Below are 27383 nucleotides of genomic sequence, written 5' to 3'. Positions count from 1 at the left end.
AGGCGCAGCTGGAGGAGTAGAGTCCAGAGGCGAAGGTGGGGCGACGACTGACCGGGGCGGAGCCGGAGAGACGATGGAGCCCGGAGGAGCTGGTGGGCCGACGGCTGACAACGGAGACGAGGGAGTACAGAGCCGGGGTGGAGCCGCAGGGTCGGAGGGCCGAGGTGGAGTCCAGGACTCTGAGACTGGAGGTGATGGTGAGGGATCCCTCAGTCTGGACACCGATGGAGACTGGCAGTCCCACGGCAAATCCTCTGCACCGAAGGTGGGATGTGGGTGAGCAGAGGGACTGTCAGGAGACAGAGGTGGTGGGACTGGAGCAGCAGGGAGGGTGGGTGGGAACAGTCCATGCATGAGCTCCGTGACCAGAACCGGGCAGACAGGAATCTCAGGACGACTGGATGGAACCAGCGGAGTCTCTGGAAGACTGGGCGGAACCAGCGGAGGCTCTGGAAGGCTGGGCTGAACCAGCGGAGGCTCTGGAAGGCAGGGCTGAACCAGCGGAGTCTCTGGAAGGCTTGGTGGAACCAGCGGAGTCTCTGGAAGGCAGGGCTGAACCAGCGGAGTCTCTGGAAGGCTGGGCGGAACCAGCGGAGTCTCTGGAAGGCTGGGCGGAACCAGCGGAGTCTCTGGAAGGCTGGGCGGAACCAGCGGAGTCTCTGGAAGGCTGGGCGGAACCAGCGGAGTCTCTGGAAGGCTGGGCGGAACCAGCGGAGTCTCTGGAAGGCTGGGCGGAACCAGCGGAGTCTCTGGAAGGCTGGGCGGAACCAGCGGAGTCTCTGGAAGGCTGGGCGGAACCAGCGGAGTCTCTGGAAGGCTGGGCGGGACCAGCGGAGTCTCTGGAGGGCTGTCTTGAGGAGCGGGCTCTGGACGACGCTCTTGTGAAGCGGGCTCTGGACGACGCTCTTGTGAAGCGGGCTCTGGAGAACTGGACGACCCCAGCGGAGATTCAGGAGGGCTGGGCGTCTCCAGCGGAGACTCTGGAAGAGCAGGCTCTGAGCGAGCGGTCACTGGAGGGCGCTCTGAGCGAGCGGTCACTGGAGGGCGCTCTGAGCGAGCGGTCACTGGAGGGCGCTCTGAGCGAGCGGTCACTGGAGGGCGCTCTGAGCGAGCGGTCACTGGAGGGCGCTCTGAGCGAGCGGTCACTGGAGGGCGCTCTGAGCGAGCGGTCACTGGAGGGCGCTCTGAGCGAGCGGTCACTGGAGGGCGCTCTGGCAGCGGAGACTCTGATTTGACGGTAGCCATCTTAGGTGCAGACTCAGGTTTGGCGGCCATCTTGTGCTGTGGCTCTACCTCACCCACCGTAAACGGAGAGCCACACAACAAAAGAGCCAGATCCATGTAGTGATGCAGAGTCCAGCCAAGTTCAAAATTTGGCATGTTGGAAGCCAATGGCTCTGAGAGTCCTCCACGAAAAAAAAATCATGAGGCACGTCTCATCCATCGAAGACAGATTTGCCAAATCAATGAAAGCCATGACATAATCCTCAATTGTCTGCTCACCCTGCTTGAGAAGCATGATCTGTACCGTGGGATTCATGCTGGAACCGAATGACACCATAAAGCCGCTGGATCCTTACTTGGCGAAGTCTTCTGTCACAAGGAGGAGTCAGAGACGTGCGGATCCATTTGCAAGGCTTTATTGAGAAGTGTCGACAGGCAAGAGTAATCACCAGAAAACAGGAACAACGTAGGTAATCCGGGAAACAGTTCGATAGACATGCAATGGTCGCAATGGCAGGAAGCAGGAATCATCAACGGGGTACACAGTCCAGAGTCATACACTGATAAACCAACACTGAGATAAACGCTTAGAATTACGACCAAATGGAACAATAAGACTTCGCAAGGTGGCTGTGTGTGTGAGTGGCTTAAATGCAGTCAGAGTGATGAGGTGCAGCTGTGAGAACTAATCAGAACAGAGAGAAACAAGGGCCAGGTGAATGCAGTGATTAGTGCAGTGGCTTATGGGGAATGAAGTCCATGAAGTGTGGTGCAAGAGTTTATGATGACAGGGAAGACCAGATACGTGACACATATAGCTTGAATGAATACAAATGCATATTTTAAATAAAGAAATCTCTTGCTTTTGGTGCTTGAATTTGTGCTTCAATAATGAGATCCAGGTTTAGGAATACACAAGACGTGAAAGACGTCTTCCCTCAGGTATATTTTATGTTTTCTTGGCTTGCTGGATGTTGGGCTTATGCTCAATCACATTTTTTTTTTACATTCGCCAAAACGAATTTGCCAAAATCTAAGCGCGGACTGAGGGAATTAGTGCCGTCAGCGCGAGTCCCGTTCGCTGTGAAGTAGTGACCAGGATTCTTCAAGGTCTTAAAGCCTTCCTCGAGTGACTACGTTCACAATAATTTACACTTTTTGTGTAAACATAAAACATACATACCTAAACATACAATCAAGTCAAATACACAGTGTGGGAAGTAGTAGTAAAAAGTAATTTATTATTTCAATTTTTTATTAAATCTCATTTAGATGCGCTGTGTCTGTTGTCATATCGGACACAAATATGGCGGCGAGCATAGCGGAAGTGACGTCTTTGGTACCCATGAATACCACATATTTATTTGTTTAATATCCATTAGTTATCCTAACACAGAACATCCACAATAAATGTGAAAAAAAATGTTTGAGTGTACAACAGTTGAACAACAGTTTGAGAGTAGCTGATCTAATTTTATTGTCAAACTACTTTCTGCATCACTACCGTAACAATGCATTCCTAAATTCCCAGAGCTAGGATTAGAATAACAGGGTCCTCTTAAGACCCTGAGAATGTAGATACGCTCCACAGTGTTACATCAGGCCAACAGAGGGAGACCCTGCTTCTTACTGACTGTTACCGCTCCCTCTGCTGCTTCTCTGGTTATTTCCTGTCTGGCAGCCATTTAAGCAGGGCCATGCCAAACAGACCTCTGCAAAAAGTATTGTTTCGCTCTAGCGAACTCTACCAAGCGTTTTCCTTGTCTTCCCAGTTCCTGTGTATCTTGTTTTCTTAGTTATTTCCTTGTTTTGTTTCTAGTCCTAGTCTAGTCTTAGTTTTCCCTTGTTTCTTTGTTTGTTTTCCCGTTGTTACTTTGGACTGCTCATTTGGATTTCGACCCTCACCTGTTCTACTGGATTACGCTTTTGTCTTGTCCTGGATGTTCCTGTTTGCTGGTGTTTTTGACCCTGCCTGTCGACTACGATCTGTTTAATAAAGCTTGCATTTGGATCCTCATCTCCGTTGTCATTTTAACACACAGTGAGGATTTAACTGCCAAGAATTGCCAGCCTGATGAACTGAACTGAGTGTGTCAGATAAAGGAGACACACAAAATGTGGAGAGCAGAGTCCCTATAGGTCCAGGATTACTAAAAATGCCAAGAAGATTACTAAAAAGGCTAAAAAGATTAAGTTGTTAGGTTTACTGTAAACACTTTTTTTTTAATTACATATCATTACAAATGTTTATTTTAAAAAAAGTGTCATTATTGTAAAGAATGTTAATGTTAATTATTGAATTTATAATAATGCTATTTAAAAAACACTTTTTTAGTTGGTTCTAATTTTATGTTGTGTTTAGAATGAATGCATTGTGATTGATTAATGAGACACTTTTTCTTTTGATTACAGTGTTATTGAAGAATAAAAAACATTATCTAAAAGCAGAATGAGATTTAACTGTAATTTTCTGCTGTTACAATCAGTTTAACTGGTAAGATCCTCAGAGGTGAAGTTTTGCAGTGATTATATAAGAATGGAAAGACCGTTTCAGTGAAGGTTGTTGTGAATGTACACAAACAGATGTTAGTCAGAGGATCAGAGAATGACACCTTTCCTCTGTCATAGTCCAGATGAACTCTCACACGCTTAGGCTTCTCTTTAACTGACAAGCGAGTGAAGGGTTGCTTTGGGGATTGTGAGCTGTATTTGCTGTCTTTGTACCGCACAAACCAGACATTAGTGTCAAAGAAACCATTTCCCTTCCTTTGGTTTGATGCTGTGGTTATTCCAACAATCCAGTATGTATTGTCTTTAACCTCCACATCCCAGCAGTGTGTTCCTGAGTTAAAGCCCTCAGAACCCAGAACACATGGATATCTGTCAATCCTCTCTGGATTATGAGGAAAATCTTGATCTACATAACTGTTTGACACACCGGTCAGATCAGTAGAGAGTGTGAGGAAATGACCTGCTGTGTTTGGATCTAGAGTCAATGGAGCTGCAAAGAGAATAAATCAGATTATAGGATGAAATATGATGCTATTAGAAATATAAACCTAATACATAAACACACCATGAGGAATAGACTGTGTTTTGTAGTTATTATGAGTTTACTGTATGATCTGATGGTCTTATTAAATACAGTTAGAATTCACTTAAAATCCATTACTTAGTCATTTTAAGAAGTATTTTTTATCATGCATGTTAATCTTTCTGTGTTTGTTCATATCTGAAGTATTTAATATTTTGTTCTGATGTCAATCTGCTGGAGACTCACTGTGTTGGACAGTTTCCTGCATCTTCTTCCAGACTCTGAACGGCAGGTTACCCAAGTAATGTGGCACATGAATCAAAGCTCCAGAACTCATCTGTGGATCCGGCTGTGAGATCTGGACTCTGGAAGAACATTCAGGAGTCAGAACTGCAGTGGATTTGAGTTCAGATTCACTGAGAGAAGAAACATGAGCAGCTCAACTTACCTTTTCAACGTGATGTTAAAGTTCTGGAAAATATAGAGTTTGAAACAACATTTAGTATCTTATAAAACACTCATAACAGAATTATTTCTCTCCATACAAATGAATAGTTTGATCATTGTTTGTGTAATTGTCAGGTTGTTTTGTTCACAAACAATGAAGCTAAATTCAGTTGTCACCTTTAGAAAGCAGACGTCATTGGCTTTCATCATCTCCTCTGTGTCTTTGATTGTGTGTGAAAGAGCTGAGATGTGTCTGTTCATCTCCTCCAGCTTCTCCTTCATCATCTGCTTCTTCTGCTCCTCTTCCTCTCTCAGTGCAGTGATTGTAGCTTCTTCTTCATCTCTGAGAAACTGATGAAGTTTCTCAAACTCCTCTTTAATCTGCCGCTCTGTGTGCTCAGCTTGAGACTGAAATCACATCACATTCACTTCAGTCAGCTCTGCATTAACACTCACTCCACTAATGTCCATCAGAAACTCTGTCAATGTTTGACTCTTTACTCGATATCCTCACCTTGATGTGTTCAACTGTTTTATTACACTCTGCTTTCATTTCTTCTACATGTTTGAGCTTGTTTTGTAAAGATGTCAGTGCTGTATTTAGTTCCTCCTATAAGTTAAGATGAAAAGCTGTAAAACTTGAGGTAAGAGGTTTAGTTTTTATAGTTATTGTTAATTCACTGATTCTTGAGACATGAGACAAAACATGTCCAGAAATTGTAACTGTTATTAGGTTGTTTTCATTTGTAAATGTTATGGGGATTAATAACAGAATGTATTTAACACAATTATCCCCTTCAGTTTAATTTTATCCTTATTTTATCAGATCTATGACACTTATTGTCTTCTCATTACATCTAAAACAGTTTGTCCACAGAGGGTTCCATCATTCAAGTGTTATAAAATATAATAATGAAAAAGAGCTTGTTTTATCAAAAGCAGAACTTAATAATATCTCTTATCAAAGCAAGGTTGTTTTTTAGTGACACATGCATGTTTCATAAGATTTCAAAGTTGTGTCCAAACTTTTTGTCAACACTGTCAGACATTCATTAAAATGTAATAAAATCAGGGAATATCAGAGGCAGCTGTCACTGTAACGGACCCCGTCGCCACAATCCACCTCTGCAGAGTACATCAATGTCAGACAGACCCTGGTAAGTTTTATGGTTTAAGAATATTTTACAACCTAATGTTGATGTTTCCTGTTTCACAACGATATATCAACACTATCTTCCAATTATTTGAAATGTTTAGATCATTTAATTCTCTATTACCATCTAGCATCAACAAAGAATACAAAACGGCTACTACATGAACTCCATTTGTTTTCTAAAAGAAATTACAAATTTGTCAACACTGTCAGATTTCATGTCTGATGGTGACGAGTCAATGACAGAGTTGACATTCAACGTGAAGTCATATTTTTGTCGTTTTTTTTGTTAAAAACAATTTTTTATTAAATATAGTGTTTAATTTTTCTAATAACATATAATTACTAAATATACAGCATATATTACTTTTGTGGATTAATAGTCATCACTTCTAGCAGAGTTAGGGTTGAGGGAACATAATATTCAGGGAACATAAGTCTGAGAGAACACATAACACTGGATAAAACATCTAAACATAATACAGTTCATTTGTATTCTGATCAATTTTGAATCAGTAGTTAAGATGTTTAAATGTGAATATTAAGATCCTGGTCAATGGATAGAAGTACAGTAACAACTAATTGTTTTATTTGTTTTTAAAAGTTATCTTGTTACCAAAGCAGATGCACAGCAGACCTAATGTTCTGAGATGAGAGAAAATAGATAATTTGTGTTTCAATGATATATCAAAATACTTTGTGACTCTTGAATACATCCTTTCTAAACAGTAACATACTGTTTGTTGTGTTGGTTTTAATACAGGTATTGATTGATTCAATGTATTTGATTTGGTTTTCACCGCTACTGTCTGATGTGTCAACTCTGTTAGATGAATATATTGAAAATATTTCCTTATGATATTTTATATTTGCTGTGGAATTGTTGGTCACATGTGAAAGTGTAATCTGTCTGCTAACACAAGAATGCGTTTTGAAATGTTAAAAACATCTTGATAAAAAGAGAGAAAAGTTGGGAGGTTGCATCAATGCATATCTCAGTAGCTTAGTACATATAAGATACATTAATGTAGTTTCATTTGTCTGAGTACAAGGGTTTATTTTTTAATTTATTTATTTTTCAATTTTTCACCCTGTTTTGTCCCACTTCTCAAGAATCAGTGAATTGTATGTTGTATGGTCATTCTAAAGAAATAGTCCCCTTTGTGCCTAAAATCTGCAGGTCATGTGTATTTTTAAATATATAACTTGTCAAGGATGAACATTCTTCTGTACACAAATATTACTAGCAAAGCCCTGTGCTTGTTGTACGAAATGAAAGAAATGTATCTTACCTTATGAGATGAAAGCACTTCTCTGATGGGTCTGAATGTGTGATTGACGTGTTTCTCTGAGTCTCTGCACACTAAACACACAGGCTGTTTGTCCTCCAGACAGAAGAGTTTGAGTTTCTCACTGTGTAAACTGCAGATCTCCTCTGATCCTGATGAACGTCTCTCATTTTGCTCCTTTAAATATGATTCACATAAGTTTTTTAAGGCTAGATTACATGGAGGCCGCTCTTTTGAGGATCTTCTCCTGCAGACAGGACACTCCTGAGTTTTCTTGGTCTTCCAGAACTGTTGAAGACACTCTTTACAAAAACTGTGACTACAGGACAGAAGAACAGGATCCTTGAAGATTTCACAGCACACGGGACAAGAAAGATCTTCAGCAGATTTTGAATCCATTTCCTCTTCTTGTAAAAGCTGCAACGATCTACAATTTACTTTCACTTTCTGAACCTTACTTTGAAAAGTAAATAACCATTAGAATTACAATTAAAATCTTTTCTGTTCAGTACATTTATCCAAAATCCTCATTTATAATGTCCTCTCTGATCTTCACAACACTATTTTTAGCTTTCAGTATGAGATGTAAAGGAGAAATCATAAGACTAGACACTTCCTGGTTGGGTAAAGGTTGTGAGGGTGGAGTTTCTGATGAACTGAATCTATTTGTGCTCAATGAACTTTGACTCAATGAACTGAAAATGAATCAAACTCAAGATATTATACAGAAAACATGTTAGTCATTATAAGAGAATTAAATCATAATACTTTTAATAAAATATTTATTTATTTAGAGTGAGACTGTGAATGCATTTCTGTGTATATAGCAACATAATAATTAAACAACAAGCACTCAAAAAAAAAAAAATAGTGGACATGTTACCACATGTACAATAAACATGACTGCAATTTAAAAAATATATATATTTTTGTTTCTTCTTTTCAGTAAAGGGAAATACATTCACTGTTTAATGCTATAATGCATGTTAAAAAAAACTATGTAATTACTCTAGCGTTCAAAGAAAAAGTCTTGACCAGGGGGCATCAGGTAATCTCAGACAAAACTATGGGTGCTTCAGAGAGGGAACAAAATATTAAAAATATATTTTTTAAATATTTTAAAAAAGTGAATCCCATTTCAAATACAAAAAAAAAAAAAAAAATCCACACCCAGGCACTCACATAGTAAGCCATAGTAAAAAGCCTTTATTCTTAGACAGGGCTACATATTAAAAAGACACCAAAGCGTATCAGACCAAAGATGCCTTCGTCAGGGTGTTGACAATGGAGAGTAACAAATGACTGAATAGAGACACCTGTGGCCATACATTTTCAATACATTTTCGCATACCAAATAAGACAATAAAATGGAAAAATACAGTATCACAAATAATCCCAAAGGAGGAAGATGTGAAGGGGCAAGGATCTGCAACTAAGTTATCAAAGGCCAAGTACTCACAGCCAGAAGAGATAACAGCAGTGGTTAATATTTTGGATCTTAATCTTTCAGATGACTGCAAATCAGTGTTGTCCAAATGATGTTCTTTTACTCCAATTTACTCGGGGAACGTTTCAAACCAAGGTAGATCTTTTTAGATTTTACTGCAGTTTACATTTAAAAGTGTGGTATCACCAATAATCAAGTTCACCAGTCATTCCCGATGTTAAAGAGTCAAGATCTTTTCATCCAAAGTTCACTTTTGTTCCTATCAACAATAATCCTACACTGAATACATCTCGAGGATACGTCTACTGCCTCTACTGGTCAACCCTCACACTGACAACCATTGGGGAAATGCCAGCTCCAGATTATCTTTTTGTTGTTTTTGATGTTCTTGTTGGCATACTCATTTTCACCACCATTGTTGGTAATGTAGGAGCCTTGATCTCAAACAGGAACCCACACGAGCTGAGTTCCAGGCTCACATTGATGCAATCAAACATTACATTCAGTTCAGAAAGGTCAGCAAAGAGCTGGAAGCTAGAGTCATCAAATGGTTTGACTACCTGTGGACCAATGAAAAAGCAATTGATGAGCAGGATGTCCTAAAGAATCTGCCCAACAAAATGCGGGCTGAGATTGCTATCAATGTGCATCTGGATACACTGAAGAAGGTCCGTATCTTCCAGGATTGTGAAGCTGGGCTTTTGGTTGAACTGGTGCTCAAGCTGCGGCCACAGGTCTTCAGTCCCGGAGATTACATCTGCTGAAAGGAAGACATATGAAAAGAGTTGTAGATCATCAAAGAGGGTCGCCTTGCTGTTGTGGCCGATGATGGGGTGACCCAGTATGCACACTTGACGTCCGGCAGCTGCTTTGGCGAGATTAGCATCCTCAACATCAAAGGCAGCAAAATGGGCAACCGTCGCACAGCTAACATCCGTAGCATTGGCTACTCTGACCTCTTTTGTTTGTCAAAGGATGACCTGATGGAGGCTGTAATGGAGTATCCTGATGCTAAGAAAGATCTGGAAGAGAGGGGAAGACAGATTCTTCTGAAGGAGGGTCTGCTGGAGGAGTTGGATGCAGGTGGAATGGGAGAAGAACGGGTTGAGGAGGAAGTACACTGAAAAAAACGTTGGGTTATTTGTTTAACCCAATAGATGGGTTGCAGGTATTGGGTCACTATGTAGGGTTATTTTCTAAAACGTTGGGTTATTTGTTTAACCCAGTAGATGGGTTGCACATATTGGGTCACTATGTTGGGTTATTTTTTAAACATAGTTGGGTTATTTTTAATAATAAACCAGCGTTGGGTTAAATTGGTTCCCGCGGCGACGATTCAAATTTTAATGGATGACAAGTGACTGACAGACGACAGAAGAAGCTGCTGCTGCTGCATCAGTGTATGAGGTAAGGGTTTTGATAACTCTTGTAACATTATACTTATAAAAAGAAACGTGAAATACAAAATTGAATGTTTTTTTTTACAAAGTTATAGTTCCTTTTCGTCAGCGTATTATTGTAACTACTCCAGAGAATGAGCTCGTTTGTAAACGAATAACCTAACGTTAGCTGTTAGCTCGCTAGCAATAAAGTAAATAAAAATTACCAGAAAGACTATTGAAACTGTTTAGAGATGCATTACAGTAACCTAAAGTTAACATCAGTGGCGAATTGTAGCTAACTTACTGAAATCACCATCTACCATTGCTTAAAGGTTGTATCAGCGATTTCTAGCCTGAAACATAAATTGTCAAATTCAGCTGAGCTTTCTTCACGATCCGCTCGCTGCCTGCCCCATAAATTGTCTGTGAAAAAAACGCGACTCTCTGGTCAGCCTAGGGTCCGAGATATGCCGGTGTTACGGTTTAACTGGTTACCGTGTTATCTGGTGACCAACTTCCTGATTCAGGTCCTCCGCGCCAGATGTGATGGACCGAACGCTGCAGATTCGCCGATTTTGAAAGCACAAACTGATAGTGATGGGAAAATGAAGCTTTTCGAAGCACCGAGGCTTTCCCCTCAACTGTATCGTAAAAAGGTTCGTTACTCGAAGCTTTTCAACATGGTGCACACTAATGACATCTTGTGGACAAAGGTGGGAAAAGTTGCTTTCGCGTCCCAGATCTTAAAGCGATTTTGGACAGTTTCATTAAACACATCTATTTGTGCTATGTCAGAAAAACAGTAATTTTACTCGAATTGATCTGTAAATAAACGTTTTAATAAAATTATACAAGTATAAGCATGGTTCATGTAGGCATATATGTTCAAAGTAAATTAAGAATAATTTTGACTAATATTAGTGTTAATTAGAAGTGCTTGTGAAGCAAGGATAACTACAAAATGAATATGCACAAAACTACACATGTACATATTTATTCGTATTATGATTTATTCTTAACAAAAAGTGAATGACACTTGATACTTGCACAAGGGGTTCGTGTTATTTGAATCAGAATAGGTGTGTTCGACTTCATGCGGCGCCGACAGAAATCGGCTGCCGCCTTTCAAAACAATGCATTCTGGTAAGATCATTTGTCCGACTTTGATCGGCGCTGCAGCCGCCTTTCGATCACGTGTTCCATCAAAGTACCGTGAGAGCAAAACGAGAGCAGTCGCAGAGGTCAGCCGCTGCAGCTGCTTAAAATCGGCTGCGAAAGCCTTGATGACGACACACTTTATTCTCATTGGTCAGATTATGTGACGACAAGAACGACGTGTGCTGCGTGTTTTTTCTTAAAAAAGTCAAAAGTTCCTGTATGGAATCAATCTTTATATCGCATATCTAATATTCAAACAAAACATTAATGATGAAAATGAAGATTAGGCGATATGGTATATATTCTTATTGTATAAGTGTAAAGTTTGGAAGAAAAAAAAAGTAAACCAGAGGCCGTTTTTTTTAATGGATGCTGTGAGAGGCTTCACTACACTGAATAAACTGCTTATATTTGAAAAATGTCCTATAGCTAACTACAAAACCAAGATGCAAATAATAAACGTCATATTGCATTACAGTAAAGTAACTCACATACTTAATATGATTAACAAAAAAAAGCAAAACGATTGTATAGAATAAACGATAGGGTAACTTTTTTCATTTATCTTATGTAGTTTCATTTCTTCTTTTTCTTTATTCCTTTTTTGTGTATGGTTGGAATACAGTTTCATCCTCTATAAGTGTCCGACTTGACTGCCGTCTCTTTACTCCTCCCCCGACTGCAAGCGGCTGCTCTCGCCAGCCGGCGGCAGGCTAGTGTAGTGCATCTCGAACGCACCTATGAAGCAGTCACGTGGTTGTGTGCGAAAACGAAGCTTCGGACGTCACAGGTCACGTGGTTATGGACAAAACGAATCAAGCTCCGGTACAGTGCTTCACTGTGAGATGTTTCGTTTTATTGATACAAGCTTCGAAGCTTCGGTGTCAAACGTCACATCACTACAAACTGACCTGATGTTAAAATGTCTAATAAACACTCACTTGCTCATTACGTTTTTGATATTCTTGTAAAGATGACAAATTATTGGCATGATTGCCCGTAGCGGCTGAAATACGAAAAATAAACAATTATATCTGTTTGGCACGGGTTTCGAACACGCGCTAAAAATAGTCGCGCTGTGAAGCGACAGCAATAAGGATCGCTCATGTGTCGTCATCATGACGTATTCTCAGTGGGGAACGCAAAGCATTTTGGGAATCCGCGGCACAAACATTAGGCGCCAGACTTGATTGCATGGAGGGAAGAGTTCAAGATGCCGTCTACCTGCTGTGTTATATACTGCAATAGTCGTTCTCACGATAGAAGTGGATTAAAGCTTAAGAACGGAATATCCTTTTATCGTTTTCCAGCGTGGAATAATAATTGTACAAGCCATGTTTTAGAGGTGACAAAAATGCGACGAATGGCATGGATAACCGCAGTAAGGAGACCCAATTTGTTTCTGTGATCAAAGCTGAATTTTCAGCATCATTACTCCAGTCTTCAGTGTTTGATCCTTAAGAAATCACTCTAATATGACGATCTGATGATCAAGAAACATTTATGATTATCAGTGTTGAAATGAACATCTTTGATGAATAGAAAGTTCAAAAGAACGTCCTTTATTTTAAATCTAAAGCTTTGTAACATTAAACACTACTGGTCAAAAGTTTGGGGTCAGTAAGAATTTTATTTTATTTTTTGGGGAAAGAAATAAAATAAATCAATACTTTTATTCATCAAGTTAAACTGATTAAAAGTTACAGTAAAGACATTTATAATGTTAGAAAATATTCTATTTTAAATGAATGCTGTTCTTTTGAACTTTCTATTCATCAAAGAATTTTAAGAAAATTTTGTACACAACAGTTTTCAACATTTATAATCATAAATGTTTCTTGAGCATCAAATCGTCATATTAAACTGATTTCTGAAAGATCATGTGACACTGAAGACTGGAGTAATGATGCTGAAAATTCAGCTTTGATCAAGAAATAAATTAAACTTTACTATATATTCACATAGAAAACAGCCGTTTTAAATTGGAATAATATTTCACAATATTACTGTTTTTTAAATTGTTTTTATCAAATAAATGCAGCCTTGGTGAGCAGAAGATACTTCTTTTAAAAACATTAAAGACTTTGCTGGATAAAATTGTGGTTGTGTGCTGTGCTTTGACCAATATGTGTCCAAGTATTGTTGTGAAGCCATCGTGTTAGAATTATACACCATGCTCACATCTAATATGTAAAAAAAAAAATTGTTTTCCAAAAGATTTTGTAATGTCTCTTCTCACATGTAACGTTAATGATTTTTAGCCATCTCTGTAAATAAAATACACAAAGACTGAATGAAATTCTGTCTCAATTACAAACTCAATTACATAACTTGAATAGTAGTAACAACCAACTTAATTTCAGTTTCTTTACATATTTAACATGTTAATACATTTAGATCAAAACATTTACATTATAAAGAATCCATAGAAAAGAACTGGAAATGTATGAGGGTAGGTTGTGGGTGATAAGTTACAGACATGTGCAAGCATCGCACTGCCATGACTCTTCTCTGGCTGGTGCGCTGCTGAGTCCCACGCAACCTAAATGGAACCACTAATAAGGACAGTTCTGATTATCGCAACTTCGTGTGTGTATGCACTAACACTTAATATCATATAGTTGTATATATATATGGGTGCTGGAAGTTGGGCAACAGTTTGACGTCCCTTGACCAGTCGCTCTGCTCGTAAGGATCCAGTCCTTTGATTCCCTTTATTTTCTCGTCATATCTCGTTTTTGCATAAGGATTTAGTTTTAGGCGGTATGGTCCGACAATGTTTTCTTTAGCTCGCTGCATTTTATAGGATTATATTCTGTTTTCACGTTAATTTTTCATTATTTTCATGCCAGATTACTAGCCTGCTATGCCAGCCGGGCCAAACATACCCATAATTCTTTGCGTTCTGAAGAGGTTGCCGCCCATTTGATCACATGTCTGAGCGATCTCTATAAACTCACTGCGCTACCGAGCTGCTTTCATCCAACCGCGGATTTTTGGATTCAAGTCACAATTTTATTCTCGGCGTGATATGCAGCTGGCTGAATCAAAGAAATGTGCCAGTGTTAACTTGTGACCTGTGTTTACTGTTATGAAAACGAATATTATAGTAAAAGTATATTACAATTTATGGTTTATGATGATAAAGTACATTTCATGGAGTCCCGGACAACAGTAAATGTGTGTGTACTGTGGTTTCATTAGAAAACGCTATCGTTAAACTATATTTAATCAGTAAAAAACGTGATACATTTTCTTCAGAGACAAGCTCATTTAATTAATAAAAAACTTGACCTTATTTCCACGTTGTTTTTCTAGTATAAATACTTTGGGAACATGTCACATGTGACTTGATTTTTTTTTATTCTAGTGAATGAAATGTAAATTCTAATTGAAACGGTACTTATAAATGTTACTTTGTAAACGTGTTAAATTGTGATTTGCGTTCGTGACCTTTAATTTATGGGGCAGGCAGCGAGCGGATCGTGAAGAAAGCTCAGCTGAATTTGACACTTTATGTTTCAGGCTAGAAATCGCTGATACAACCTTTAAGGTTTACATTTTTGGCGGTATTATTTACAATTAAAAGAGGGTTCCCCCCGTTTGTATAACGTTAAAGTTTGTTTGGTCGCACTACTGATAATCACATATAAAACGGCTAATGTTAAATGAGACAGTGGTGTTCATTTATATACCGTGCCACACGGACCATTTGTCTTGTTGGTCCAGTGTGTAACAACGTTAACTCAGGCAACTCAGAGAGATGTGCTCAAATTCTCAAAACTCGCGTCTATCCAAAAATAATTCTCCCATAAGAACGACGTGATGATGGCAGGAGAAACGAAGCTTTTTAAAAGATTTGAATCAATTAAACGAATCATTTCGGAAATTGATTCACAGCTTCCAAATGTTCGTGACACAACAGTGACACCTGCTGGTCAAAACAGGGCCAGCGTCAATGTATGGAAAGTGACCAGCACCAACTGTATAATAACATTAAAACTTTTTTTATGATTTATTCATATTGAATATTATTGTGCGTATTTCAGAACAGCCTTTAATTACATCAGTTTCTCTTATAAAGCTATAACAGATTTGCATGTGTTTTTTTTTTTTTTTAAATGTTGTACTAAATGTGTTTATTCTTATGTTTAAACATTGGATTCTTCAGAGAAGGAAAAACTACAACAGTGGAATCTCTGCCAATTAACGGAAACATTTCAATGTAAGTAAACTATTTAAATTAATGTTCCATATACACTACCGGTCAAAAGTTTTTGGACAGTAAGATTTTATGTAGAATTATTTTCTGCTCACTAAGCCTGAAATTATTTGATCCAAAATACAGCAAAAGCAGTAACATTGTGAAATATTTTTACTATTTAAAATAACTGCTTTCTATTTGAATACAATTTAAAATGCAATTTTCCTGTAAAATGTTTCATCTTCTGCTTCTTCTTATCACAGAGGAAGGAGTGAATGAAGGAAGTACACTACTGGATGACACCAGCATTGCTGCACTAATTCCAAGAACTCCTCACAAGTTTGTAGCATTTTCAGTGGGGAGGCAATGGAACAGAAGACCTGACTACAAGCAGTGGACCTGTGTTTCAAACATTTCTACATTTCTGACATCAACTACCCGAAGACATCTGCACCCATTAGAACACAGTCTTTCGACACAGTTTTAAAACCTCTTCATTAAAAATGTTGTATTTAGTGATCAGTAAAAACGTATTAGTCCAGCAGCCAGCAGATTTAAGCATTTTTATTATTATTTTATTATTACTTGTGTTTATGATGTTTTGTTTTATTGATAAAGGTCTATTTTTGTCTTATTTGTGTACTGTTTGTCCACATTTGTGTATGTTTTGATATAATTGAATATGAATTGATACACATCGTAAGTATAGCATGGCAAAAATACATTGTATGGGTCAAAATAATCGATTTTTATTCAGAGTCAAATTGTATTATGTAGAGTCACATTTGTTGGTTTTGAATTCAGTTTACAAATAGAAAATGTCAGTTGTATGTGCACATTTGTGTGTTTTGAATATTATATTTTTACACATTCTTGTACACTTTATGAATTTGCTGTACTTATTAAAACACTTACATTTCAAAACGTATTTCTTAAAAATGTATTGTTTTGCATATTTAAATAAACAAAATGTGTATCTGAAAACAAAGTAGTGTTATAGTGTAGTTTTATTAAGTAATTTTATAAGAAAATACTGATGTAAATGAATATAAATAATTAACCCAACTGTTGGGTCACTTTTAACCCAACTGGATTTCAACCCAATTCATTGGGTTAAAATAACCCACAGATGGGAAGGTGCTATACCAACCCATAGTTGGGTTACACGTTGGGTTATTTTTAACCCAACATTTTTTAGTGTGTACAGAGATTGGAAGGTTTTCTTGAAATATTACAGACTCGGTTTGCTCGGTAACTGGGTACACAGCTACTCAACAGCGCCTGAAGCAGAGACTCACTGCACTGGAGTGTAGGACACGGCACTCTGGCAGCGGATTCCTCTCGGATGGCAATGTTGATGGTGACTATTTTGTCCTCCATTGTTGTTTCGGATTTCTGCCTCCGTCAGAGCAAGCTCCTGATTGGTTAACACTTCATTCGCGCTATTCGCGCGTTTCGCGCCGCAGGATATCTATTCGCGTTTTTGCATTGACTTAACATGTAAATCACTCATGTGAACGCACCATTAGACGCGTTCCTGGGTCAACAAGGGAGGGGCTTAAGGTAACATTTTTCAACCAATCAGAGGAATCGCATGACGTCATCCCGTGTAAGCGTTAGTGATGGGAAGTTCGGATCATTTTACCGACTCAGGTCTTTGGCTGTGTCCAAATTCAGGGTCTACATCCTTCGGAGGACTCATTTGAAGGATGTTACGTCACAGCGCCGCGACGAAGGCTGTCCAAATTCGTAGGATCCTTCAAATGCGGCCCACAAATACGTCCTCCTTTTCCCCGAATTGGAAGGATGGGTCTGGTGGATCCTTTCCCGTCCTACCTATCCCATAATTCGTTTCGGCAGAGCGCTTCAAATAATGGCGGACGAAACGAGCGGTAGTAATGATGCAAGTTTAAAAAAAATGGCGTTTCAAAAAAGATTTATTTACAGCGGTTGTCTAGATAGGCATTTGGTTTTAGCGTTAAGCTTATTTTTTTTACATTTGTATGTTTATATGTTAAAAAACATCACTTTCGTAAACTAGCTTCTTTCTTACTGCCTGTGTGAATATCCCCTTACACACAGATAATTACTTGTTAGTGATTGAAGCTGTTTTTAACGCTTTTAGGGACGAAAAAGCAGTTATTTTGTTCTGTGCAGTACAGATAACCTTACTTCTTGCTTAGCGCTGTCACGGTTGCTAGGCGACAGGATATGAGCAACGGGGAAGGGAGGGAACTGAAAGAAGTGTAGGCTGTCCAAATTCACAGACACCTACTTCCAGGTTTTGCAGTCTTCGTAGGACCCCTCCTCCTTCAACCAGGTAGGAAGGATCCTAAGGAGGATGCAGACCCTGAATTTGGACACAGCCTTTGAGTCTCGTTCAGCAAAATGAACAAATCTTTTTTCGAGTCATTTCGTGCATTTTCCCAAAATATAATTAAAAAGCTTTGTTTTACTTCCATAACACATGTAATGCTCATACATGTTTATATAACGTTGATCACACTACAAACAAGACAAAACTATAAGCTATTAGAAACAAAACATTGATGCATTGTTTACCTGGGTCTTCATGATTAGCTCCCTCACTTCTATCTGTCCGGGTTCGAGTCGTTCGTTCATTACGTGACAACCCCATATAAGCTGAACTACCGCAGTCTGAGCCGGAAAGAGAATTGATTAGTTCATCTCTCGAGTCTTCGGGTCCGAGTCGTTCATTCATCACGTGACAACCCCATACTCTTAACCTATGCTGCTGGAGCCGGAAACAGAATTGATTAGTTCATCTCTCGAGTCTTCGGGTCCGAGTCGTTCATTCATCACGTGACAGCCCCATACGCTTAACCTATGCTGCTGGAGCCGGAAACAGAATTGATTAGTTCATCTCTCGAGTCTTCGGGTTTGAGTCCTTCGTTCATAGTTGCGCAATTGCGCATGTGTGACTGAACGAATCACTCCCCGAGACGACTCGTTCTTCTCGAGTCACATAAAGATTTGTTCAAAATGAACGAATCGTTCAAGAACGACCCATCACTAGTAAGCGTCCGTTTTTGAATTTCAGCCTTCAAGTCACATCAAGAGCCATCTCCAATTTGTCCAAGGTAAGGTCCTTTCTTAAAAATGTTGCATGTAAGATATGTCCCTGCTCAGCATAATGTGTTAATCTCAATTTCATCATGAAATGATTGCTTACGCTAACGTTAGATAAACTGTTCATAAGGAAAATCGCCTTCCTACCACAAAATGAAAGCTTCCGATCCGAGCCGGGGCGATGTTTTCCCCGAGGACGCGTCGCACATCGATTTATATTACTTTATTATTTATTCATTTAGCAGACGTTTTAATACAAATCCATTTCAAAAGAGAGAAACCAAACACTTTCGCAGATGAACTGGGTCCAAAACAGCCCGGGATTTGGCCTTCAGCAACAGTAATACAGGTCCTTCTCAAAAAATTAGCATATTGTGATAAAGTTCATTATTTTCTGTAATGTACTGATAAACATTAGACTTTCATATATTTTAGATTCATTACACACAACTCAAGTAGTTCAAACCTTTTTTTGTTTTAATATTGATGATTTTGGCATACAGCTCATGAAAACCCAAAATTCCTATCTCAAAAAATTTGCATATTTCATCCGACCAATAAAAGAAAAGTGTTTTTAATACAAAAAAAGTCAACCTTCAAATAATTATGTTCAGTTATGCACTCAATACTTGGTCGGGAATCCTTTTGCAGAAATGACTGCTTCAATGCGGCGTGGCATGGAGGCAATCAGCCTGTGGCACTGCTGAGGTGTTATGGAGGCCCAGGATGCTTCGATAGCGGCCTTAAGCTCATCCAGAGTGTTGGGTCTTGCGTCTCTCAACTTTCTCTTCACAATATCCCACAGATTCTCTATGGGGTTCAGGTCAGGAGAGTTGGCAGGCCAATTGAGCACAGTAATACCATGGTCAGTAAACCATTTACCAGTGGTTTTGGCACTGTGAGCAGGTGCCAGGTCGTGCTGAAAAATGAAATCTTCATCTCCATAAAGCTTTTCAGCAGATGGAAGCATGAAGTGCTCCAAAATCTCCTGATAGCTAGCTGCATTGACCCTGCCCTTGATAAAACACAGTGGACCAACACCAGCAGCTGACATGGCACCCCAGACCATCACTGACTGTGGGTACTTGACACTGGACTTCAGGCATTTTGGCATCTCCCTCTCCCCAGTCTTCCTTCAGACTCTGGCACCTTGATTTCCGAATGACATGCAAAATTTGCTTTCATCCGAAAAAAGTACTTTGGACCACTGAGCAACAGTCCAGTGCTGCTTCTCTGTAGCCCAGGTCAGGCGCTTCTGCCGCTGTTTCTGGTTCAAAAGTGGCTTGACCTGGCGCCTGTACACGGTGGCTCTGGATGTTTCTACTCCAGACTCAGTCCACTGCTTCTGCAGGTCCCCCAAGGTCTGGAATCGGTCCTTCTCCACAATCTTCCTCAGGGTCCGGTCACCTCTTCTCGTTGTGCAGCGTTTTCTGCCACACTTTTTCCTTCCCACAGACTTCCCACTGAGGTACCTTGATACAGCACTCTGGGAACAGCCTATTCGTTCAGAAATATCTTTCTGTGTCTTACCCTCTTGCTTGAGGGTGTCAACAACCTTCTGTGCATTGAAAAGGTTCCATGGATATTAAAGGTTCATGGACCCATCAATGCCAGTAAAGTACCTTTACTTTCAAGAGTGTGCAACATGAGTCTCTCCACTTGAGGAAGTCAGTAACACAGACAGAGTATGTTTGACTGAGTTAGCCAGCTCTGATCCTGGGGGTCTAGTGCAGAGATTAAACAATTAAACAATTATAATAGTCAAAATTGTTCAGGTTTACTTGCAAATTACAGACAGATGTGATGAGTTCATCAAGAATAGTTATGTGTTGAATCATGAGTTCAACAACAACACTGTTAATATTCAACACTGTTGCACTACACTGTTCATCTTATATCCCAATCAGTTTTCTATCTATTCAGCGCTATACTGCAGAGAAAATCTTACAGTTGACACTTGACGTGAGAAGAGTGTCATCCTAACCAGGGACTAACTGACTAGGTGCTTGAGCACCTGCCCTTTTGGCTCCTAGTGATCAAAGTGCCCTTTTGTTAAGATTTTTTTTATGTAATAATATAAAAATAAAATATTTATAAAAATATCGAATTCGCGACAGCCTGCCCAATCGAACTTTTAGTGAAATTAATTATTAATGTTTTAGCTGTAATAGAATGACCCTCGTCACGTGACGACCCCACCCGGAAGTTCAGGACGATCCGATCATGTTTATATTATAACGCCAAGGATAGACACGTTCGTGGCTGCTGGTAAGTGGTGTTTTCACCAGATTTAACGTTACTTATTATCATAAGAATGACGTGAAGGAAAGAGATTATGCACGAGTATTTATACTTTTTTATAGTTTGTGCATGTGTAGTCTGCTCTGAAATAGCTGCCGATAATGTTAATGTCGTCATGTAAAAAAAAAATCGTAAATCTATCGTAAAGGAGAGGGCTCCTGCAGGTCCTTAAAAACTCCTCAATTAGGTTGTGTCAAATTTAAGGCCATAAAAAGTTTTATATATGTTAAATAGTATAAGAAAAGACTTAATTATATTTTAGGAGGTCTTACATTTGGGGACGGAAAGACGATAGAATCGTGATAGTGCTGGATTAAACTTCAAAAGGCAATGATGTCATTGAATAAATATGCACGCTGCACGTTTCAAAGTCAAAACATGGCACTGATGTCTTTATATGAATGAATCTGAAGGGAACCAACTGTCCTCAGAAACGTGTCGTTTGCATTTTCATTTCACGTCTGATAAAACTGCGTTAATGCTGCTGCTTGGTGTTCAGCCGTTCCCATGGAAACCGTAGTATTTCAGCGCTCCTAAAGCGCCCCCTTGTGACAGAGAATGAATTTTTATTTCCACATTTTTCAGCTCTTTATGGTCAAATTATTGCAATTATCGACCTAGTTTTTATGCAGCAAACACATAGAGTTGTAAATGTGGAAGATGTTAATGTGCCTTCTAAAAATCTAAACAATTAAGACACTACTATTTATGTTTTAAATAAAATATAATAAATTATAAACTCGATTTATCCCTTTTAATGGTGTAAAGGCTGACATTCCATTGTACAATATATTTTGTTTTTGTTTGAACTTGTATCTGAATTATAAATCATGCCATTTTATGCCTTAATATTCTACCGTCTACAATCTTACAATACAATATACATCAGGGGCCACAGATATTTTCAATAGTGACCACACAGAGTTTAATATAACAGCTGTTCTTTATTATTGTGTTAAACAGGGAGAAGAAAATCTTTAGGTTTGACAATTTAATACACAACAATTTTTAATCAAAATTAAAAGGTCCAAAGAAAATATTTTTAAATCTTTTAAACATCAAAATGGTCTTTTATGTTCCATTTCTTTCTCAGAACTGCTTCACAGCATTGGCTGCTAGAAGCCTCTGTGATGATATGTATATCAGCAAGGAATGTGTCACAATATACAGTACAGTATTGCTGTACTGATGTTTTGAGCACAGCCCTATTTAGAGAGCCCCTTTTATAGTGATAAAAATATTACTAATTCTATTGTTTGAGTCCTGAACTAAACATAAATGCAATTAAAACTTTGAATAATGCATTATTTGACTTATTAATGACATTGTTACTTATTACGTAAGTAACTGGATGCCTACAATGAGGTGATGGACCCGAGGGGCTCTTAAATGCCTTGTTCCAGGTGCCCTTTTTAAACTTTGAGCACCTGCCCCTTTAAAGGTCTCTGCACGGCCCTGCTGTCAGGTACAGTCAAAGTGGAGAAAGAAGAAAAAATATTAAAAGGACTCAATGAACTTTGTCAAATAGCTTGATGAGCCCAGTTTCTGTTGCTGTGTTGACATATTTTCTCTTAGAAAGTTACTAAACTAATAGATTTTTTCTTTAATTTCTAGAAAAAATACTTAATTTCTTAATTACGTAAAAATATACGTAAGTCATTGTTGCCAATGCAGATTAAAGTAAAATATTAAATTAAAATTCTGAGAAGTCAAGTGATGTATTTTGCTTATATTCAGTGTGAATCCATTTTTTTTTTTTTAAAACTTCATAACATAAATCTGGTGATGTAAGCAGGACTTTTGCAGGATGATAAAACACCATTCTCTCAATCTACTGCAAGCTCAGTTATTTTTGAGAGGTAAATAGCATCTCAAAATCTAATCAACATATAACACATATTTATTTGTTTAATATCCATTAGTTATCCTAACACAGAACATCCACAATAAATGTGAAAAAAAAATGTTTGAGTGTACAACAGTTGAACAACAGTTTGAGAGTAGTTGATCTCATTTTATTGTCAAACTACTTTCTGCATCACTACTGTAACAATGCATTCATAAATTCCCAGAGCTAGGATTAGAATAACAGGGTCCTCTTAAGACCCTGAGAACGTAGATACGCTCCACAGTGTTACATCAGGCCAGCAGAGGGAGCCCCTGCTTCTTACTGACTGTTACCGCTCCCTCTGCTGCTTCTCTGGTTATTTCCTGTCTGGCAGCCATTTAAGCAGGGCCATGCTAAACAGACCTCTACAAAAGTATTGTTTTGCTCTAGCGAACTCTACCAAGCGTTTTCCTTGTCTTCCCAGTTCCCATGTATCTTAGTTTCTTAGTTATTTCCTTGTTTTGTTTCTAGTCCCAGTCTAGTCTTAGTTTTCCCTTGTTTCTTTGTTTGTTTTCCCGTTGTTACTTTGGACTGCTCATTTGGATTTCGACCCTCGCCTGGATTACGCTTTTGTCTTGTCCTGGATGTTCCTGTTTGCTGGTGTTTTTGACCCTGCCTGTCGACTACGATCTGTTTAATAAAGCTTGCATTTGGATCCTCATCTCCGTCGTCATTGTAACAGAATACTTTGACCGCCCTGGATCCAGCAGCTTTATCCACCAGCAGTTCACCATGGACCCAGTCATCAGTTTCACCTTCAAGACCCAAGGTAAACGATCCCTCGAGGGCCACATTAAAGATTACTTGGATATTGTTCAGTATTCCACTTTCCCGGACTGTGCACTTATAGACTTCTTTTGCCACAGACTAAACGAACCATTAAAGTCAAAATTAATACTTCGTGGTCCTCTGGGGTCGCTGTATGAACTTTTGAACTTTGCTCTGTCAGTCACTGGCTCCTCATTCACTGTGGGCGCTTCCGAGGAGTCAGAGAACAAGATGCAAATCACAGCCAAACATCACAAGCCTCACATCATGTCTGCTAGCCCAGAGCCACAGCGCAAGATGTCTGCTAGCCCAGAGCCACAGCGTAAGATATCTGCTAGCCCAGAGCCACAGCGCAAGATGTCTGCTAGCCCAGAGCCACAGCGCGAGATGTCTGCTAGCCCAGAGCCACAGCGCGAGATGTCTGCTAGCCCAGAGCCACAGCGCGAGATGTCTGCTAGCCCAGAGCCACAACGCGAGATGTCTGCTAGCCCAGAGCTACAACGCAAGATGTCTGCTAGCCCAGAGCCACAACGCAAGATGTCTGCTAGCCCAGAGCCACAGCGCAAGATGTCTGCTAGCCCAGAGCCACAGCGCGAGATGTCTGCTAGCCCAGAGCCACAGCGCGAGATGTCTGCTAGCCCAGAGCCACAGCGCGAGATGTCTGCTAGCCCAGAGCCACAACGCGAGATGTCTGCTAGCCCAGAGCTACAACGCAAGATGTCTGCTAGCCCAGAGCCACAACGCAAGATGTCTGCTAGCCCAGAGCCACAACGCAAGATGTCTGCTAGCCCAGAGCCACAGCGCGAGATGTCTGCTAGCCCAGAGCCACAACGCGAGATGTCTGCTAGCCCAGAGCCACAGCGCGAGATGTCTGCTAGCCCAGAGCCACAACGCGAGATGTCTGTTAGCCCAGAGCCACAGCGCGAGATGTCTGCTAGCCCAGAGTCACAGCGCGAGATGTCTGTTAGCCCAGAGCCACAACGCGAGATGTCTGTTAGCCCAGAGCCACAGCGCGAGATGTCTGCTAGCCCAGAGCCACAACGCAAGATGTCTGCTAGCCCAGAGCCACAGCGCAAGATGTCTGCTAGCCCAGAGCCACAACGCAAGATGTCTGCTAGCCCAGAGCCACAGCGTAAGATGTCTGCTAGCCCAGAGCCACAGCGCAAGATGTCTGCTAGCCCAGAGCCACAGCGCGAGATGTCTGCTAGCCCAGAGCCACAGCGCGAGATGTCTGCTAGCCCAGAGCCACAGCGCGAGATGTCTGCTAGCCCAGAGCCACAGCGCGAGATGTCTGCTAGCCCAGAGCCACAGCGCGAGATGTCTGCTAGCCCAGAGCCACAACGCGAGATGTCTGCTAGCCCAGAGCCACAGCGCGAGATGTCTGCTAGCCCAGAGCCACAACGCGAGATGTCTGCTAGCCCAGAGCCACAGCGCGAGATGTCTGCTAGCCCAGAGCCACAACGCGAGATGTCTGTTAGCCCAGAGCCACAGCGCGAGATGTCTGCTAGCCCAGAGTCACAGCGCGAGATGTCTGTTAGCCCAGAGCCACAACGCGAGATGTCTGTTAGCCCAGAGCCACAGCGCGAGATGTCTGCTAGCCCAGAGCCACAACGCGAGATGTCTGCTAGCCCAGAGCCACAGCGCGAGATGTCTGCTAGCCCAGAGCCACAACGCGAGATGTCTGTTAGCCCAGAGCCACAACGCGAGATGTCTGCTAGCCCAGAGCCACAGCGCGAGATGTCTGCTAGCCCAGAGCCACAGCGCGAGATGTCTGCTAGCCCAGAGCCACAACGCGAGATGTCTGCTAGCCCAGAGCCACAACGCAAGATGTCTGCTAGCCCAGAGCCACAGCGCAAGATGTCTGCTAGCCCAGAGCCACAACGCGAGATGTCTGCTAGCCCAGAGCCACAGCGCGAGATGTCTGCTAGCCCAGAGCCACAGCGCGAGATGTCTGTTAGCCCAGAGCCACAGCGCGAGATGTCTGCTAGCCCAGAGCCACAGCGCGAGATGTCTGCTAGCCCAGAGCCACAGCGCGAGATGTCTGCTAGCCCAGAGCCACAGCGCGAGATGTCTGTTAGCCCAGAGCCACAGCGCGAGATGTCTGCTAGCCCAGAGCCACAGCGCGAGATGTCTGTTAGCCCAGAGCCACAGCGCGAGATGTCTGCTAGCCCAGAGTCACAGCGCGAGATGTCTGCTAGCCCAGAGCCACAACGCAAGATGTCTGTTAGCCCAGAGCCACAGCGCAAGATGTCTGCTAGCCCAGAGCCACAACGCAAGATGTCTGCTAGCCCAGAGCCACAGCGCAAGATGTCTGTTAGCCCAGAGCCACAGCGCAAGATGTCTGTTAGCCCAGAGCCACAGCGCAAGATGTCTGCTAGCCCAGAGCCACAACGCAAGATGTCTGCTAGCCCAGAGCCACAGCGCAAGATGTCTGTTAGCCCAGAGCCACAGCGCAAGATGTCTGCTAGCCCGGAGCCACAACGCAAGATGTCTGTTAGCCCAGAGCCACAGCGCAAGATGTCTGCTAGCCCAGAGCCACAGCGCAAGATGTCTGCTAGCCCAGAGCCACAGCGCAAGATGTCTGCCAGCCCTGAGCCACAGCACAAGATGGCCGCCCTTCCAGAGTCTGCACGCAAGATGGCGTCCGTTTCTGAGTTCCCGGCCAAGATGGCCACCGTTCCTGCATCTCCGGCCAAGGTGGCCGCCACACCTGAGCCGGCACCGAAGATGGCCACCACGCCCAGCCTGTCGTCGAAATGGTGGCTGCAGCATCAGACCCTCATGTTTCCGTGGCTTATCAGAGACTAATATCCAGCTTGAAGGACCCACCACTGCTGTCAGCAAGAACAGTCAGTCTCTTACTGTCAATGCCTGCCAAGTCAGCGCCTGCTAACGCCACATCAGCCAAACCAGCGCCTGCTAACGCCCCGTCAGCCAAGTCAGCGCCTGCTAACGCCACGTCAGCCAAGCTTGCTTCCGCTCACACCACGTCAACCAAGCCACCGCCTGTTAACGTCATGTCTGCTTCTCTTGAACCTGCACCAGCTGCTGTTCCTGTAAAGTCACATCACAGCTGCTGTTCCTGTAAAGTCAAGTCATGTCACAGCTTCTGTTCCTGCCAAGACAAGCCACGCTTCAGCTGCTGTTCCTGCCGAGTCAAGTCAAGACACAGCAGCACTTCTTGAATCCAGTCAAGACACTGCTTTACGTTCTGAGGCAAGTCAAGACATAACAGCACTCCCTGAGTCAAGTCAAGACAAAGTTTCACACCCTCAGTCGAGTCAAGACACCCCAACACTTCCAGATTCTAAGCAAGTTACAGCAGCACTTTCAGAGTCACATCAAGACACTAAAGTGCCTCCTGAATCATATCAAGTCTCAGCTGTTACCTCAAAGCCAAGTTAAGTCACAGCTGTTCCCTCCGAGCCAAGTCAAGTCTCAGCTGTCCCCTCCGAGCCAAGTCAGGTCACGGCCGTTCCCTCTGATCCCACTAACCACTGCACTGCCTGTGATGGCCATCACCATCTTAAGTGTGTGGGCTGCACACTGTTCTCCAGAGGCCTCGTCTGCCCACGAGTCTGCTCCAGAAGCCTTGTCTGTCCATGAGTCCGTCCACGAGTCTGCTCCGAAGGCCTCGACCACGTGTCCGCTGCGCCAATACCTCTTTTGGAGGCGCCGTTTGCGGCGGAACCCCCTGAGGAGGCAGCTCCTGCTGCAGATCCTCAGAAGGGGGCACCAACCAAATATGAACTCACCGTCCGCTCGACCACTGTCAAGGTTCCTGCTCTCCCTGCACCACCATGGTTCCCTGCTCTGCTATGGGGATTCTTGTTCCTGTCCACTCTGTCATGGCTACCCAAGCTCCCTGATCAGCCATGACCTCCTGATGTTACGCCAGGCCAGCAGAGGGAGCCCCTGCTTCTTACTGACTGTTACCGTTCCCTCTGCTGCTTCTCTGGTTATTTCCTGTCTGGCAGCCATTTAAGCAGGGCCATGCT

At 41.7% G+C, this 27383-nt stretch overlaps 1 protein-coding gene, 1 long non-coding RNA gene and 1 pseudogene across 2 annotated transcripts; 1 reads left to right on the top strand and 2 right to left on the bottom strand.

Annotated features, from left to right (window-relative positions):
• The window catches only part of LOC141289003 (cyclic nucleotide-gated channel alpha-2-like), a 61937-nt pseudogene extending 45032 nt beyond the window's left edge, over positions 1-16905 (top strand).
• LOC141288758 (E3 ubiquitin-protein ligase TRIM35-like) lies at positions 1064-7742 on the bottom strand. The gene is made up of 6 exons (XM_073820928.1): positions 7151-7742; positions 5220-5315; positions 4883-5113; positions 4707-4729; positions 4505-4623; positions 1064-4225 (listed from the first exon to the last, which is right to left on the bottom strand). The coding sequence occupies exons 1-6, from the start codon at positions 7544-7546 to the stop codon at positions 3681-3683; spliced, it is 1410 nt and encodes a 469-aa protein (XP_073677029.1). The 5' UTR covers positions 7547-7742; the 3' UTR covers positions 1064-3680.
• A 4748-nt stretch (positions 16906-21653) lies between the features above and the next one.
• On the bottom strand, positions 21654-24064 carry LOC141288705 (uncharacterized). The gene is made up of 2 exons (XR_012339724.1): positions 23229-24064; positions 21654-23169 (listed from the first exon to the last, which is right to left on the bottom strand). It is a non-coding gene; the product is annotated as an uncharacterized lncRNA (long non-coding RNA).
• Positions 24065-27383: the final 3319 nt, after the last annotated feature.

This window comes from Garra rufa, chromosome 16 (genome assembly GCF_049309525.1).
Source record: "Garra rufa chromosome 16, GarRuf1.0, whole genome shotgun sequence".
NCBI classification, from domain to species: domain Eukaryota; kingdom Metazoa; phylum Chordata; class Actinopteri; order Cypriniformes; family Cyprinidae; genus Garra; species Garra rufa.
This window is presented reverse-complemented; position numbering and strand designations above follow the sequence as displayed.

What these genes read in the sequence shown, in the direction of transcription:
- LOC141288758 (XM_073820928.1), bottom strand. Translation starts at nt 7,546, where the DNA reads ATGGATTCAAAATCTGCTGAAGATCTTTCTTGTCCCGTGTGCTGTGAA. An exon ending in AAGTGCTTTCATCTCATAAG is followed by an intron (nt 5,316 to 7,150) that starts GTAAGATACATT and finishes CTTAACTTATAG; the next exon opens with GAGGAACTAAATACAGCACT. An exon ending in AAACAGTTGAACACATCAAG is followed by an intron (nt 5,114 to 5,219) that starts GTGAGGATATCG and finishes ATGTGATTTCAG; the next exon opens with TCTCAAGCTGAGCACACAGA.